Source organism: Penicillium verrucosum (genome assembly GCF_028828655.1).
Source record: "Penicillium verrucosum strain IBT 35672 chromosome Unknown utg000003l_segment0_segment0, whole genome shotgun sequence".
Classification (NCBI taxonomy): domain Eukaryota; kingdom Fungi; phylum Ascomycota; class Eurotiomycetes; order Eurotiales; family Aspergillaceae; genus Penicillium; species Penicillium verrucosum.
In genome coordinates this window covers 4,487,644-4,502,846 of record NW_026643212.1, presented here as the reverse complement: position 1 = coordinate 4,502,846, position 15,203 = coordinate 4,487,644, and the positions used below count along the sequence as shown (strand labels likewise).

Genomic DNA, 15,203 nt, shown 5'->3' with positions numbered 1-15,203 from the left:
TCAACAGGCCACTCCCACCTCAGATGAATTATTTCTGATACTCTGTAATACATTCAGTCAATGTCACCTGCTGTTATTACCAACATGCAGCCGGATCTGCACCATGACCAGCTCGAGGCCGTCGGCGAAGCCTTCGATGCACTCCTACTAACCGTGTACCGGCTGACTCACAGACAAAATGAGCTGTTTCAGCACATGGATAATGTCTTCAAACAGGTAAATACATACTCCTTCTCTCCCTTTTCCCTTCCGCATTCTGGTCTCGCATGACGAAGAAATAGCTCTAGATCAGGAGTCACTTTTGTGGCAATGACGGATTAACATGTATTATCTGATTGAGACCATAACTGCCATGCTGTTGTGATATTTGACAAGATGAACATTGCTAACATTGTATCTTGCAGTACACAGATGTGATAGAAATTCTGCCTCCTCAAGATAGACATCGTGCCTTTGACGTTCAGAACAAGCTGCTCGCGCAGCAAGAAGAATACCGTCAGGGCCTCGTACACAACAAGCCTCGAGTTGAGGAACAACCGTTGAATTCCATGGATGTAATCAAGACCCTCGTTGCACATCAAAATGTAGACGAAAATACTTTCTTGGCCATTAAGAATGGAGTCAAAGGATGCAAATCTCTGCTCCGTTCTCAAGATAACCTCTCCCAAATATCCTCCAACTCGTGCATCCTCGCGCAAGCACCGGCTCCAGCAATCGCGCTGGAGAAGGACTTCACAACGAATGGCACCCAGGGAAATCTACATTGCCCCTTCTCCAAACCGAATAAGATGCAGAGTGCAAATGCTAGTGAGGCCCCTAGTGGGAAAAATTTAGCGCCGAAGGTCCATATTGAAGCCACCTGCGGCCACGAGCATCTGGACCCAATCAAGGCTGAACTCGAAGACCGACACTCTAGCCACACCCCATCAGTCCCGTCATCGAAAGGAGGATGTCCCGTCTCCCGATGCCCGATCCGATTCCTCGATCAACACTCCCCCGAAGAAATCGCCGAATACGTCGAACGACACAAACATGAGATCCCCCGCAGCCACGCAATTTGCGTCAAGCGTTATCAGCGAAACCCACAAGACATGAGACAACTGGACGCCAAATACGGCGGCCTGACCAGCATGATCGCTGGCTTAGGTGTCAAGCACCAAGCCTTCTTGCCCGACCGTCATACCAACGGCGAAGGCCACTCCTCGCATTCTGCGTCGAGTGAGCGTGTTGAGAAATGGGCTGAGAACGTGGACCCCAGTACACTAAGTGCCAAGAATGAGGAGAGCGAGGAGAAGAACGAAGAGAATAAGAATGAGGATGATAACCGCCAGAGTCACTTCGACCGTCCTCTCCGTGAAGTCCGCGTGGGTGAATCCCCAAGCAGGCCTTGGGGCATTTCAGTGCCGGTCACACATCTACCTTCTACCTCAGCGCCGTTCTCTGATTCGGCGTCTATCCCCACATCTCCCGACCCCCAAGCCGACAAACCTGATAAACCCACCGATGTCAACGTCCTTGATGCCAAGCCCGCCGACGGCTGTCCATTCGGTCACGGCAAACCAAAGCCTGAAGCTTCAAAGCCCGAAATGGAAACACCTTGGAGTGATGAGAGGCCCAAGGACAATGACGTTGCTGCACCAAAGAAAACCGGTTGTCCATTCAGCCACAATCAATCGAAGGCCGAAGTTCCAAAGCCTGAAACTGAGACCCCCGGACTGGTGAGTGGCCGAAGACCTGGCCCAAGGATGCTGTCGCAGATCAAGTGCCTGCTCCCCAAGTTGACCCGACTGTTCCTGTGAGCGAGGATTCGACTACGAAACCCGACATGCCCTCGACATTCTCAACTCCCTCCCACATAACCTTCAATGGCCCCGTCTTCTTCGGGTACTCTGCCGAGGAGACTGCCAACCTATTGCGGCAGTTCGGCAACCTGGGCCAATCATGACCTTAAAGAAACTTGACTTGTATAGTATGTTATGTTCATGGAAGTCGCAGGCTTTTAACGCATCACGACGAAACGACTTAATCTTTTTTTTTAAAAAATTTTTTTTTAGCAAGCAATGCCATTGTTGCATTAGCCCAATTGAATCCTGATTTAATACAAATTTCAATATAATAATATCTACAACTACAATAACAACAATAACAACCAAATCCACAACGTAAAGTAAAAGAATGACTTCATCGGGGAGCATCAACGCTCTCCGAGGGAAAACTCGCAGAGCGGGGCATCTTCGTTATCATCGCCTTTCCTATAATTAACCTCTTCTCCTCTTCTCTTCCCCGATGCTGCGAATTACTCCTCGTCTTCTATCTCTATCTCGAATCCTCCGTCCTTCAATCCCACTCAGACCTCAATTCCCTTCTATAATGTCTGCCAACATGTCCATCATCTCCGCTAAGGATGCCTGCCCTCGTAAGTCAAGTCCAACTATGCTTCCTCCCCTGCCTCTTAGACATCGAAAGCAGACCAGATTCAATTCCAGAAAAGAACCCAAAACAAACAAAAGAGCAAATAGCTAACTCATATCTCCTATAGCTGCCGGCCCTTACGTACGTCGTCCTCCCCTCCATTTGCATATGCAGCTCCATCTATCTATCTATCTACCTTGGGAGCTAGCTACCCCTCCATACCGAAACAATCCACTTCAAAACCACCCATTCCCACACCCACACACATTGTACAACTACAAAAGACCCATCTAACAAATAAACTACAGTCCCAGGCCATCCGTGCCAACGGCCAGATCTTCGTCTCCGGCCAGATCCCCGCCGACGCCTCCGCCAACTTGGTCGAGGGTAACATCGGCGCCAAGACACAGGTCTGCTGCGACAACATCAAGGCTATCCTGACTGCTGCTGGATCCAGCGTCGACAAGATCGTCAAGGTCAATGTATGTGTCTTCTCCCCCTGCCTTTTGCTATTGTGGTGCTTTCTGGACTTGGCTTTGTCAGAGAAAGAAGTATACGCAAGTTATGAGGAGAAGGACCGCTTTGCTGATCTTGATTTTTCTTTTCTTAGGTCTTCCTGACTGATATGGCCAACTTCGCTGAGATGAACGCTACTTACGAGAAGTTCTTCGTTCACAAGCCTGCTCGTAGCTGTGTTGCTGTTCACCAGCTGCCCAAGGGTGTGCCCGTTGAGATTGAGTGCATTGCGCTGGAGTAGATTCTGGAATCTATTTAATTTAGGACTTCTATTCGAGTTATGGAAAACAATATATAAAAACAGTCTAGAATAAGAATAAGAATGAATTCGATCGAATTATGTTGTAGAAATTCCCGGGAGACTTCATCTTCATTATTTCCATTTTCCATTTTCGATTCCGTTTCTCTCAAGAAACATACATGCGCGAGTACAAGCAGATGCCAAATTGGGAATCATAAGAGTCAAGGGTCCATCCGTAATGAGATAGAATGCAAGATACGAAGGAAATGGAGAAGAGGGAAGAAAAAAAAGAAAACACAACATTGCTGGCTTGATGGATAAGGAAAATAGGGGAAAATAAAAGCTGAAAGGTAGGAGAGCTTGCTAGAAAGGTGCATGTTCACCTGCCGCGAGGGATGATACCGCTCATGCGGCTTCCAGCACCGGCCATCAGACTCTGTTTCACGATAGCATCGGCAGCAGCAGCGGCAGCAAGTCTTTCTTTCTGACGACTACGGTCGCGAAGATAGCCGGCAGCTTCAGGGCGCATGCGAAGAATGCGCAGGATCATGTCGTCGTTCGGATCAGCCTGCGCCTCCCGCCGTTTCTCTTCCTTGGCCTTCCTCATCGTGCCTAGATTGCGGGAAAGCATGATGCTCTTGGCGCGACGGGCAGCAGGAAGACCCAAGCCGCCGTAGCCGGCACCTGTGGCACCGAGGTGGACAGGTGCGGAATTGCGGTTGCGGGCTGCTTGTTGGCGATTGACAGTCGCCGAGGCCATCCGCTCGGAGGTGCGAATGAGATGCTCCGTTGGTTCGAAGTAGAAGAAATTCAGAGACTGAATTTCGTGATATTTGGGTGATTTCAGGATATTGATTGGGACGCCGTTTGCTTCGCCGGTTTCGTCGTCAATCGCGTGGAAGAAGTTCAATAGTAGCACGAGCCAGCGTGATACGATGTCGACTTCTTGGATGGTTAGTGGCTTCTGATGGGATGGCTTATCCGACAGAGGTGGTACGAGTAGACTCTCGATAGTGGCAAGTACTTCCTTCCACAGGCGAGCCATCACCATCTTCATGGCTTCGGGTGTGAGGGTTTTGTTCATGATGGCGAAGTTATCATTGAAGTAATTGAACAGAGGAGTCAGTGCATTTTCGACCTCTGCCGGGGTAGGTCCGGCAGGAGCTGGTTGCGCTCGGTTCCGATTCAAGAAGCTCGAGACGCTAGATATACTGAGTCCGCGAGAGAGCAGAGACTTGAGTGTTCGCCGGGAAAGACAGTGACTGATATATGCCGAAAGCTTCTCTGTGATCTTTCGAGTCATATCCCTTTCAGTTCGTTTGAGTGTACGGAAAGCCTTGCCGAAGTAGAACTGGATGTCGTCTCGCTCGCCTTCCATACTGACTCGGAGCAGAAGCCGACCCTGGGTATCCAGGTCGAGCCAATACTCTCTTGGCAGGAAGTCACTGAAGTGCGCGGGATCCAGCTTGATTGACGTGCGACCAACATAGTCGTGATCGCCCACTGCATCCCAGTCCCAGATGGTAGCGATCATATTCAGAGGGCCTTGTGTAGTGAGATCCACGGCATCCTCCCATCGGGGATTAAGATTATTGTAGATGATGCGAGTTTTGGCGATCCGTTTCTGATATTCGTCAGTCAAGACGACATACGGATCGCTGCCACCACCAATGTCGCATGCTTTCAAGTCCTCTGCTTCTACCACCTTGATTGTGAAGACATAGGTGGTAGACTTGCGGACCTTCTTGAGCTGCGGGGGAGTATTTCTTGCAATGACCTCGGCGCACCCGTCGACGTTGATGTCACTTTCGAGTTTGTCGAGCTGAGCAAGTGCATACTCAATATTGTTCAGTTTCACCAGGGACTATGGAAAATGTTAGCCGGGATGTTTACCTAGTTGAAATGGACAATAACATACCTCAGACGAGAATTGGAAGGGTTCGATTTTATCCTTGTTTGTCCAGGTGTCTTTGGCGAACTGCATCAGCTTTTCCTGAGTGGTTTGGTTCAATGCTGCCTCCTGCTCGGGTGTGAGACGATCCATCTCCCGTGTGAACATCTTCTCTAAGGAGTCACAGTACGTTGCCACGCCTTTTCCAATTGAATTGGAGAGATGCGTCATGAACTTCGCATATTGAAGATCATCGTCCCACTCCAGTTGCACCATACTTTCAACAACTTGGTTGAAAGACCGGAAAATATCAATAACTGACACACTGTGACGATCATCTTCAGGCGCAAGGTCTGTCGTTCCATCTACACGAACGGCGAATGCATCTTGTCTTGTGGCTTGGCTGACCCAATCCATGATCTTTTGATCAGTCAGACGAAGCCATCTCCAAACGAAGTCTTGAAGGAGACTCTCCACATGGAATGGGAATGGAGCACTAAGCTAAGTTAGTAATTTCATAGGAATAGCATGGGAGTCGAGGGGCTTACTCTTCATGGGTGTTATGGAATAACCGTCTGATCGTAGCGAGCTGCTTGTATAGGTCGAAGCCGTCGTCAATAGCGATCTCCTCACCTCGCGCTTTTGCCTGCTCGAGAATCCTAATGATCATTTCATGTACATCCTCGGCGAACATAGGGAGTACGTTATGACACAAGGTGGTATAGGGGTTCACACTACTTGTAAGTTAGAGACTGATCAACTAGACAGACGAGAAAGAAAGAAAAAAACCCACCCCATGATCTCCGGGTTATTGCGGTAGCGTTTCTGGATCTTTAGCGCAAGTTTTGAGATTGCATCTCCAAGCTGAATGACATGGTCGGGATCCCAAGCCTCTTGTTCCATGGGGATTAGTTGACTAAGAAGGCTTTGATACTTTGCTGTTGCTTTTTCGGCAAGTCCTTCTTGCACATACGTGCTGAATCGATTGATGTCTTCAGGGTCCTCAACGTAACTGGGATCCATCTGGACGTGGGTATCAAGAATGTACATAACTGGACCGAGTGGGCGTGGCTTTGCCTCAAAGCAATCCATCATAGCCTCATATAGTTCTCGGAGCAAAGCCTCATGAAGTTTGGACAGCAGCATTTGCATCGTTTGAAGATCATGTATGGTCCATCGTCGCCGATCAAAGACCGTGGAAGGCGCAAAGCTACTGCGCTTGCGGTTCTCCCCCGAAGGCACTTCTTTCACAAAAGTAAACGCCGAGTCAAGAGTGTTGAGGTCAATCTCATTGTCAACAAATTTAGTCTGAGCCACCTCGAGGAACAACACAACCCGGGAGGAGGCTGGAATCCGCCAGCGGAGACATATCTCATTAAGCATCTCCGTGGACTGCTTCGACAACAGTTTCATTGAAGGCACGTCAGAGGTGGCCTGCGTAGCTTCAAATTCCCGGTCCCGCAGATCATGGGCCAAGGTCTGGGACAAGATGTATTTGTACAAAGACCTAGGGTCAGACGGTATGAATGTGTATATATCGGATTCGTCTGACTGTTCTAGAGAAAGCCCACTCAAATCAACAGGCTGATCAATGATAGAAGATGTTCTGTCAGTCCGACCAGACGAAGTCCTTGACAAGTCGGAGTTTTCGTGGGAACTCGAATTAAACTGAGGAAGAGACCCCGGGGTGCTTTTGGCCAGGTCAGGGTGGGATTGCATGATTGCGAGCATCATCTGTGAGAGATCAGGGCCTTCGCTCTTTTTCCAGCCATCATAACCCTCGTCCGACTCAAAATCTTCTCTTGACAAGGTTTTATGTGTCTGGAGGTTCAGATGGGCTTGATAGGTCTTCAGGTCCTGCAGAGCGGCCTTTTCGGTCCAGGTAGACTTATGTTTATCGATCTCGGATTGTGCTTCAGATATGGTCATCCCAAAGATCTTGGCCACATGTTGCACCAGGGGCATATCTTTCACGTTATAACTCAATGTGCCAACACTCTCTGTCGTAGACGTAGGTCCATTCGTTTGCATGAGATCCTGATCTTGTAGGAGAAGTTTGTTCTCTAGCACCGTTAATCGATTGGCCAATTCTGGGCGGTCCTTGGACCACTCGTGATCTTTCAAGGTGAGCGCAAGAAGCCGGACAAAAAGCGCAACATGCCGATCAACCATGAACTTCCAGCTGTCATCGTCGTGTTCTTTGCCCTTGCCCATCTCTTTGACTGCGTTGGAGTAGAAAATCAGGAGCAGATCTTCAGCTCGGCGGTCCTTCTCCATGCGTTTGCGGAACGAGTCCTCTTTTAGAACGTTGAGAAAGACAGCGAACGTCCGCACCACCAGATGATCTTGATATTCCTTCCTTTTCTCCTTTCCCATCAACACACCCGTTAACCGCTTCTCCAGCTCGGACACGAAGCCATGCGGAATCCTGGTACTTTTGGAGTCCCTGACCAAGGAGAAATCGCTCATTAAATCATGCATGGTGGCTGATCGTTTGGGCCGCGCCGGCGCGACGGGGGCATTTTGGATGCGACGAGAGCGAGGATTGAGGAGATAGGCAAGGTAGGCGACCCGAATGGCATGGCTGTATGCCACGTTGGCGCTTAGGGGGCGACGCCGCGATAGAGAGGAGTTGCGCGAATGACGACCCTCATTTTGGAGGCTGTTAATCCGTCGGTTGACTCCTCGGGATTGGGTAGATGCTGTCGACATGGAGTTGTTAATTAAATTCGTGCAACGTTAAGAAGTGACAGATAGCGTGGGACCATGGAGAAAGTTGGGAAGTACCCAGCACCCAGCACCGAGAAGAAGCTTTTCAAAAGGACTTTTTTATTTTTATTTTTTCTTTCAGTCCGAAGTGAAAGGCACAAAGCTGGAGGGGTGACTTGTTTATTTGAAGGGGGAGAGGAGGGGGTGGGAAGTGAAACAAAAAGCTGCCGAACCAACTGACGTAGAGGCATCCCATCCAAAAAAAGGAAAAAAAAGAAAAATAGGGAAAAAAAAAAGAAAAAAACAATTCTGTATTTACCAGATTATATTATGGGGTTTACTATCATTTCTGTTCTTCTTTTCTTTCTATATAAAAGTGCTTATTGCGTATTGCTGGTCCAAGGAGACCTACCTGATCCTTGTTCTCCCTAGATGGAGACGAACTCATTAAGGCAAGGATTTCGTGGTTATTTCAGAAGATCAATATTGACATCAAAGTCAAAGATTACTTCTAAAAAGACATCTAGAGGGATATCCCCTAAAAAGTATATAAAAAAAGACAAACCAAAAGGATATCGTAGTGTTATCTTAACTATAACGTCCATGATATCAGATGGATCAATGTAAGATATCGGCACATACGACAAGGACAAAGAGTAGTTTTAATCCAAATTCATTCCGAGCATGCGAGCATGCGAGCATGCGATCGGGCTTTTTCGGGTTTTGATGAAACATGGGACTGGTGAATCGACCACCAGGCCCCAAAGACGCCGAATATAGAAAATCGTACTGGTATTTACACAAACAAAAAGAGAAACCAGATGTCAATCACAACTTGTCACCGGACTTGTGAGCCTAATGCGAATGGTTAGCTCTGTTGCCCTTGGAAGAGGTTCTTGTGAATATCATGACCAATACATACCGGCAAAGCATTGGGACCTCCCAACTCCTTCTCCAGACCATCGACGTAGGCCTTGGGGACACTCGGCTTATCAGGGTAGTTAAGGCTAACAACGCCAACCAGGCCGAGGAAAGCAGCAACGAAGCATCCGAGGTGGAAGAAACCCTTGCCGGCCGTAACATGGGTATATTGCTCGGGACTGAAGACACCGAGGATTTCGTTATCCTCGTGCACAGGCTCGCCAAAGTTGCGCTTTTCTTGCGCATCCCACCAGCCACCGTGGGGGTCTCTGTGTGCCCGCTTCACTGCGGGAGGGTTGGGGTAGTTGTTGTTCTGCCTCGGAGGTTAGGTTCCCGGATGTCAAGTAGGGAGACGGTATATGTGTCATATGGATGCTATACCTGTAGAGGATCGTCAATCTCAGCAGCACGGAGAGCTGGGATCTGGGAGAAGGATGCGCGAGGAGCAATTGCTCGGGCGGCAACCTGGGGCAGGCGCCGGGCCAAGATCCGTTGAGACAGCATCTGGGAGAGGAATTGAAGGTCAGAAAGGCTGAAGAGTCGTTGAAGATAAGATAGAGCTAAAGAAAGAGACTCACAGTTATGCTGAAAGGCAAGCAACAAATGAGTTGTCAGAGGAAGGCGAGAGAGCCAATTGGGTAGAGGGGGTTGAATATCGATGATGAACGGATGGAGGTTTGCGGAATGTTGTGGCCTGAGGCATCTAGTCACAAGACTTCAGGCATCCACGCGCCGGCGCGACCAGGTAATTGCTCGCCCGAAGGAAAAAAACCACTCTCCACGTATTCTCATCATCTCCGTTGTTTTTCCGTCCCCATCCACGCTACAGCGCCGATAAACATGTTAAACTTCTTGTAGTATCTCTACTCGATAGTCCCTATTTGTTGATGCCAAAATCTTCTATTTTGACTGCGTCATTATTGGGATAACTGGGGTCACCTGCCGCCAACGGCCCCTGTCGTCTGCGACTACAAGTCATGCAAAACGGCACCCCCAACGGCCCATCACCCCAAGATGAACGCGTAACGCCTGTATCCGATTTGACACCCCTCAACGGGTCTGTAATCGAAAAGTCGTCGGATTCTGCCCCTCGCGAGTCGATTCCTCCCGAGCCGAAAGACGTCGAAGCTGTTCATCAACCCGAAGAACCCCCATCAAAGAAACGAAGACTCACAGATTCCTCCTCGTCGCAACGGTCCACTCCCAGACCACCATCCCCGCCTTGGAAAAAGGCTGGCTTTGAGGGACCCACATCGTTCCTCTCCGAAGGCAAGCGCAGGTCTTCGCGGACTAACGCCGTCCCGATCGAATTTCAACCAGGGTCGGACAAGAGACACACGCGGGGAGCTCAGAACAAGAATGTTGGCAAGTCCACTCGTGATGGAAGTAAGCCGGCTACATCCTCGCCGCTATCGGTAACGCAGTCACGCGCCGACGTCAATGGGAAACTGGGTGGAAAGGCCACTGCCAATGGATCGCCCAGAGCGCCGTCACGCGTGGCGGCCAACAAGCCGCCGCGCATCTCACAAACTCCAGCATCGAAATCAAGCCATTCGCGCGCCAACTCTCGCAGCTCCGCTACCCTTCCTCGCCCGTCTGGTCTCAATGCGAACGGCACTAGTTCTCGCTCTCTTCGCGATCGCCAATCCCTTTCGAATTTATCACAGGAGGTCAATTCAGCTTCAGATGATGTCAACCTGGATGGCAAGGAACTCGAACAAGGATCATTGAAAATCCCGAAATTGCGCATTAAATTGAACAAGCCTGTCCTTCCTATTCGACACCCCGGCCACATACCGCAGAAGAAACACACATCTTTCAGAGAATGGGTGTACCAAAATGACACCTCAAATGTCTTGTCAGAGGATGAGGCGGCAGTAGAGGCACGCAAACGCCATGAAGTTATGGCTGCCGCTGAGCCCGGTGGACCTTTGAGTGCGCAAGTCTGCTCGGCATATATCACCGAACAGCAAGAGGAACCTCCTCCACAATACTCGCACCAGGATCACTTGGTTTCCCACGCGCTCTATTTCCAGAAACTCCTCGACAAAGAACACAAACGTCACCGGCAAACAGCCAAACTGTTTGCACAGTGGTGTGCTGACGCTTATCGGAAACGCCACAAGAACCCGGAAGATATTCTACGTGAGCAACAGGAGGAGATGCGTGGAAAACGCAAGCAACTGTCAAAGGATCTCCAGAAGATGTTCGACCTGACCCGCGCCGATATTGATCGGGTCCGCCTAGCACGTTGGGAAGAAGAGCGGAAGATGGAAGACCAGCAGGCTCTTGATCGCGCTATCAAGAAGTCTACTATGCTCTTCGAGAAACGTCGATCTGAGATTTTGGGTGAATTGCCCAGCGATGTTCCGGTGACGAGTGATGATGAGGATAATGTATCAGGCTTTTCGTCTGGCCCCGGCGAAGAAGACGAGAGTAACATGTCAGCATCTGAATCCGGAACCGACGACGAGGCTAATGTGGATGATGATGCCACATTGACCGCAGAAGAGCTCCGGCTAAAGTACGCCAACTTACCGGCTGAGGACCATACCGACCGGATGTCTATAGCCTCAGGCAGCACGGCAATGACCAACCCCAACGAGTCTTTGGACCCTGAAGCTGTTTTAGATGACCTCGATTCACACGCTACCCCCGACGACCATCAGCTAGACGATGTCAATTCAGTGTTGATGGATGATAGTGATGCCTCCACAGATATGGATGATGATATGGGTGATAGTGACGAAGAGGAAGAAGAGGAGCAAGAAGAAGAAGAAGACTTGAGTGAGGAGGAGTCGGATGAGGACGACGAAACTAGATCTGGCTTGCTGGGTTTCTTCTCAAAAAATGAAACTCCTGTACCAAAAGATGGCGCAGAAGGCGAAGCTTCAACTGTGGGCCACGAACAAGACATTGATATCAAATCTGCATCGGAGGATGAAGATGACATGGATTTCGAAGATCAAGATGAAGTCTCCCTGGTCCCAATTGGACCCTCGACCAGCGAGGGCACTTCAACTGCAAGTACACCCTTACATCTTGCCTCTGAAACCTCTCCTGCTACTGGAGGGGAAACACCTGCCGTGAACACCCCAATGGAGGAGGAGCCCGCCGAAACCGAAGTCGAAGCTGAGGATGCAGCCACTGCTGGTAGCGTACATGGCATTGACCCACTCCACGAGTTGGACTCTTCCAAACCGGAGACCGAGGAGGCAACTCCTGCTGACATCGCGGATGACATTGATCACCCCGAACCTATTGAAGTAGATCACGTTCATGATATCCGACCAAGCGGGGATATGTCCAGTGAGCCATCGCCGGGAACCTTTGCAACCAAGCCATCCGAACCTGAGTCGGTCTCATCGCTTGAGCCTGCAATCGAAAAGGCGTTGCAAATAAGCCACTCGCCTGCCCCAGGCCTACAGACACCCATTCCACAGATCCTGCGTGGTACACTACGTGAATACCAACACTACGGATTGGATTGGCTTGCGGGTCTCTACAACAATCACATCAATGGTATCCTAGCAGATGAGATGGGTCTGGGCAAAACGATTCAAACCATTGCCCTTCTTGCCCACCTTGCCGTGGACCATGGTATCTGGGGGCCACATTTGGTGGTCGTGCCCACCAGTGTCATGCTCAACTGGGAAATGGAGTTCAAGAAATGGTGCCCGGGATTCAAGATCATGACTTACTACGGCAACCAAGAAGAACGCAAACAGAAACGCCGAGGCTGGACAGATGACAACGCCTGGAACGTGTTGATTACATCGTATCAACTCGTTTTGCAGGATCAAATGTCTCTCAAGCGAAAGGACTGGCACTACATGATTCTTGACGAAGCACACAACATTAAGAACTTCCGCTCACAGAGGTGGCAGGCCCTTCTTACATTCAAGTCCCGTGCTAGGCTTCTCCTAACGGGTACACCCCTCCAGAACAACCTCACGGAACTGTGGTCTCTTTTGTTCTTCTTGATGCCTTCGGATGGTACCAATGGTGGTGTTGATGGGTTCGCTGATTTAAAGGATTTCTCTGAATGGTTCCGGCGCCCTGTTGAACAAATTCTGGAGCACGGCAGGGAGACTATGGATGAAGAGGCCAAGGGCGTGATCACCAAACTTCACACCGTTCTCCGCCCGTACCTTCTTCGTCGACTGAAGGCCGATGTCGAGAAGCAAATGCCTGGCAAGTACGAGCATGTGGTCTACTGTAGGCTATCAAAGCGTCAGCGATACCTATACGACGGCTTCATGTCGATGGCCCAGACCAAGGAGACGCTCGCGTCCGGGAACTTCCTCTCCATCATCCACTGTCTAATGCAACTCCGTAAAGTGTGCAACCACCCCGATCTCTTTGAAACCCGACCCATCTCCACTTCCTTTGCAATGCCGCGGTCTGTGGCTATGGATTTCAATATCAAGGAATCTCTCGTTCGACGACGACTCCTTTTTGAACATCCACTCACCAAGATCGACCTGGATTTCCTCAACCTCGCACCCGTGTCACGGGAAGATATCTCACGACGGCTGGCCGACGACAGTATCAGGCTGATGGCCATTGGCCCGTTCAAGTCTCTCCGAGAACGCCAGTACAACCGGACCAACTGGGAGATGGGCTTTGACGGATCCAACATGCAGACCATCTTAGAGTCGTTGGAAAATGCCTGTCGGAAGAGGCGAATGGCGGAATTAGAGCGGTGTCTCTATTTCGAGTCCAAGCGTCACGGCCGTCGGCCTGTATACGGTAGTAGCCTAATCGAATTCCTCCGGGCTGGGACCAAGGAACACGCGCTATCCAATGCACCGCTGCGCAAGCGTTCAATGGCCGACTGGTTGTCAAGCCGATCCTCCGTCCTCGCGTCGATGATTTTGACTGTGGAGGAACGGGCACTTGAGATGCATGGCTATGTCCAGAGATTCGCCTGCGTCACCCCCGCTGCCGTCGCCGCGGGCATGAACGAAGCTGCTTTGACTCCTGTCGAGACCCGGCTTTTGACGAATAACCGGCCAAACCCGCCATACGATCCTTTCCACGAAGCACGGATGCGCCTCTCTATTGCGTTCCCGGATAAGAGATTGCTTCAATACGACTGCGGAAAACTACAGCGCCTTGACAAACTCCTACGTGACCTCAAAGCTGGCGGCCATCGAGTCTTGATCTTCACTCAAATGACCAAGATGCTCGATATCCTCGAACAGTTCCTCAATATCCATGGCCATCGCTATCTCCGCCTCGACGGAACTACGAAAGTGGAGTCCCGACAGATGCTCACGGAACGATTTAATAGCGATCCCCGCATCCTCGCTTTCATCCTATCTAGTCGATCCGGTGGTCTCGGTATCAATCTCACGGGCGCAGACACGGTCATCTTCTACGATCTAGACTGGAACCCGGCTATGGACAAGCAATGTCAGGATCGCTGCCACCGTATCGGTCAAACACGCGATGTCCACATCTACCGCTTCGTATCCGAGTATACCATTGAATCCAACATTCTCCGCAAAGCCAACCAGAAGCGCATGCTGGACGATGTCATCATCCAAGAAGGCGAGTTCACCACCGACTACTTCACTAAGCTGAACGCGCAAGAGATAACCGAACCCGACGAGCGCGACGGCCAAGACGAAGCAAGTGCCGCCATGGACCGAGTCCTCGGCAACCGCGTCGGTGGAACGCGGGTCTTCGAAGCCGCCGAAGACAAGGAGGATCTGGATGCAGCGAAGAACGCTCAGAAAGAACAGGAGCACGCCGACGATGGTGATTTCGAGGAACACAGCGTCTCGCACGGAACACCGGCACAGGCGGGAACGCCCTTGGCCGTGGAAGATGGGGTTGCGTCGGTTCCACACGTGTCTGGTGACCAGCCCGAAGCAGAATTGGAACCTGGTCACATTGATGACTATCTCTTGCGCTTCATGGAGTGGAACATGAGGGATGAACCCCTGGTTCTACCGGCGGATAAGAGCAAGAAGAAGTCCAAGAAGGGCAAAGAGCATCATCTCAAGAGGCGTCGCTAGAGCCATTGCGCGATCAATACTCATTTGCCTCCTTTTTGACTCCACTCCGTTTCATGTTTCAATATTCCCCTGTTTTCTCTCGATGAGCCTTGTAATAGTCACAATGTATAATCTAGGCGTTGAAGATGTTATAATGTTTATTCTTTCTTGTTTTTTATTTTATTTCTTCTTCTGATTAGCTGTTCTTTATTCATGACTTTTTTTTTCCGCTCCATTCTTTTCCTATTCCAAGGTGTGTGTTAATCCTATATTATAACCAAAAAAAGACAATAGAAATCAATTGGCAGAAATAGACTCATATCCACGCAAAATCCGAACTAATTAATTTTCAAAATCAATAGTCTATTTCCCGGAGATTATCCTCAACTAGACAAGTGGACCGCAATCCATCCTGGGTCGGCATAGGTAGATCCCTTTGGACTCCAACTGTCGGACCCTTGGATCTCAAGCTATTGACATTTAGTTCGATCTTTATATATTAATATCA

The 15,203-nt window shown here is 49.9% G+C and overlaps 5 protein-coding genes across 5 annotated transcripts; 3 read left to right on the top strand and 2 right to left on the bottom strand.

Annotated features, from left to right (window-relative positions):
• Positions 1–60: 60 nt before the first annotated feature.
• N7516_009261 (uncharacterized protein) lies at positions 61–1,799 on the top strand (the record flags this gene model as incomplete). The annotated part of the gene is made up of 2 exons (XM_057221980.1): positions 61–216; positions 405–1,799. 2 exons carry the CDS (start codon positions 61–63, stop codon positions 1,797–1,799), a joined length of 1,551 nt encoding a protein of 516 aa, XP_057072252.1.
• Positions 1,800–2,370: 571 nt separating this feature from the next.
• On the top strand, positions 2,371–3,169 carry N7516_009260 (uncharacterized protein; the record flags this gene model as incomplete). Its single annotated transcript, XM_057221979.1, has 4 exons — positions 2,371–2,416; positions 2,540–2,553; positions 2,721–2,894; positions 3,023–3,169. The coding sequence occupies 4 exons, from the start codon at positions 2,371–2,373 to the stop codon at positions 3,167–3,169; spliced, it is 381 nt and encodes a 126-aa protein (XP_057072251.1).
• Positions 3,170–3,548: 379 nt separating this feature from the next.
• Positions 3,549–7,772, bottom strand: N7516_009259 (C2 domain protein; the record flags this gene model as incomplete). The annotated part of the gene is made up of 4 exons (XM_057221978.1): positions 3,549–5,033; positions 5,088–5,556; positions 5,609–5,794; positions 5,854–7,772. 4 exons carry the CDS (start codon positions 7,770–7,772, stop codon positions 3,549–3,551), a joined length of 4,059 nt encoding a protein of 1,352 aa, XP_057072250.1.
• Positions 7,773–8,597: 825 nt separating this feature from the next.
• Positions 8,598–9,194, bottom strand: N7516_009258 (uncharacterized protein; the record flags this gene model as incomplete). The annotated part of the gene is made up of 3 exons (XM_057221977.1): positions 8,598–8,624; positions 8,692–9,003; positions 9,072–9,194. 3 exons carry the CDS (start codon positions 9,192–9,194, stop codon positions 8,598–8,600), a joined length of 462 nt encoding a protein of 153 aa, XP_057072249.1.
• A 473-nt stretch (positions 9,195–9,667) lies between these two features.
• swr1 (putative SNF2 family helicase/ATPase (Swr1)) lies at positions 9,668–14,716 on the top strand (the record flags this gene model as incomplete). The annotated part of the gene is made up of 1 exon (XM_057221976.1): positions 9,668–14,716. The coding sequence occupies one exon, from the start codon at positions 9,668–9,670 to the stop codon at positions 14,714–14,716; it is 5,049 nt and encodes a 1,682-aa protein (XP_057072248.1).
• Between the last annotated feature and the right edge of the window lie 487 nt (positions 14,717–15,203).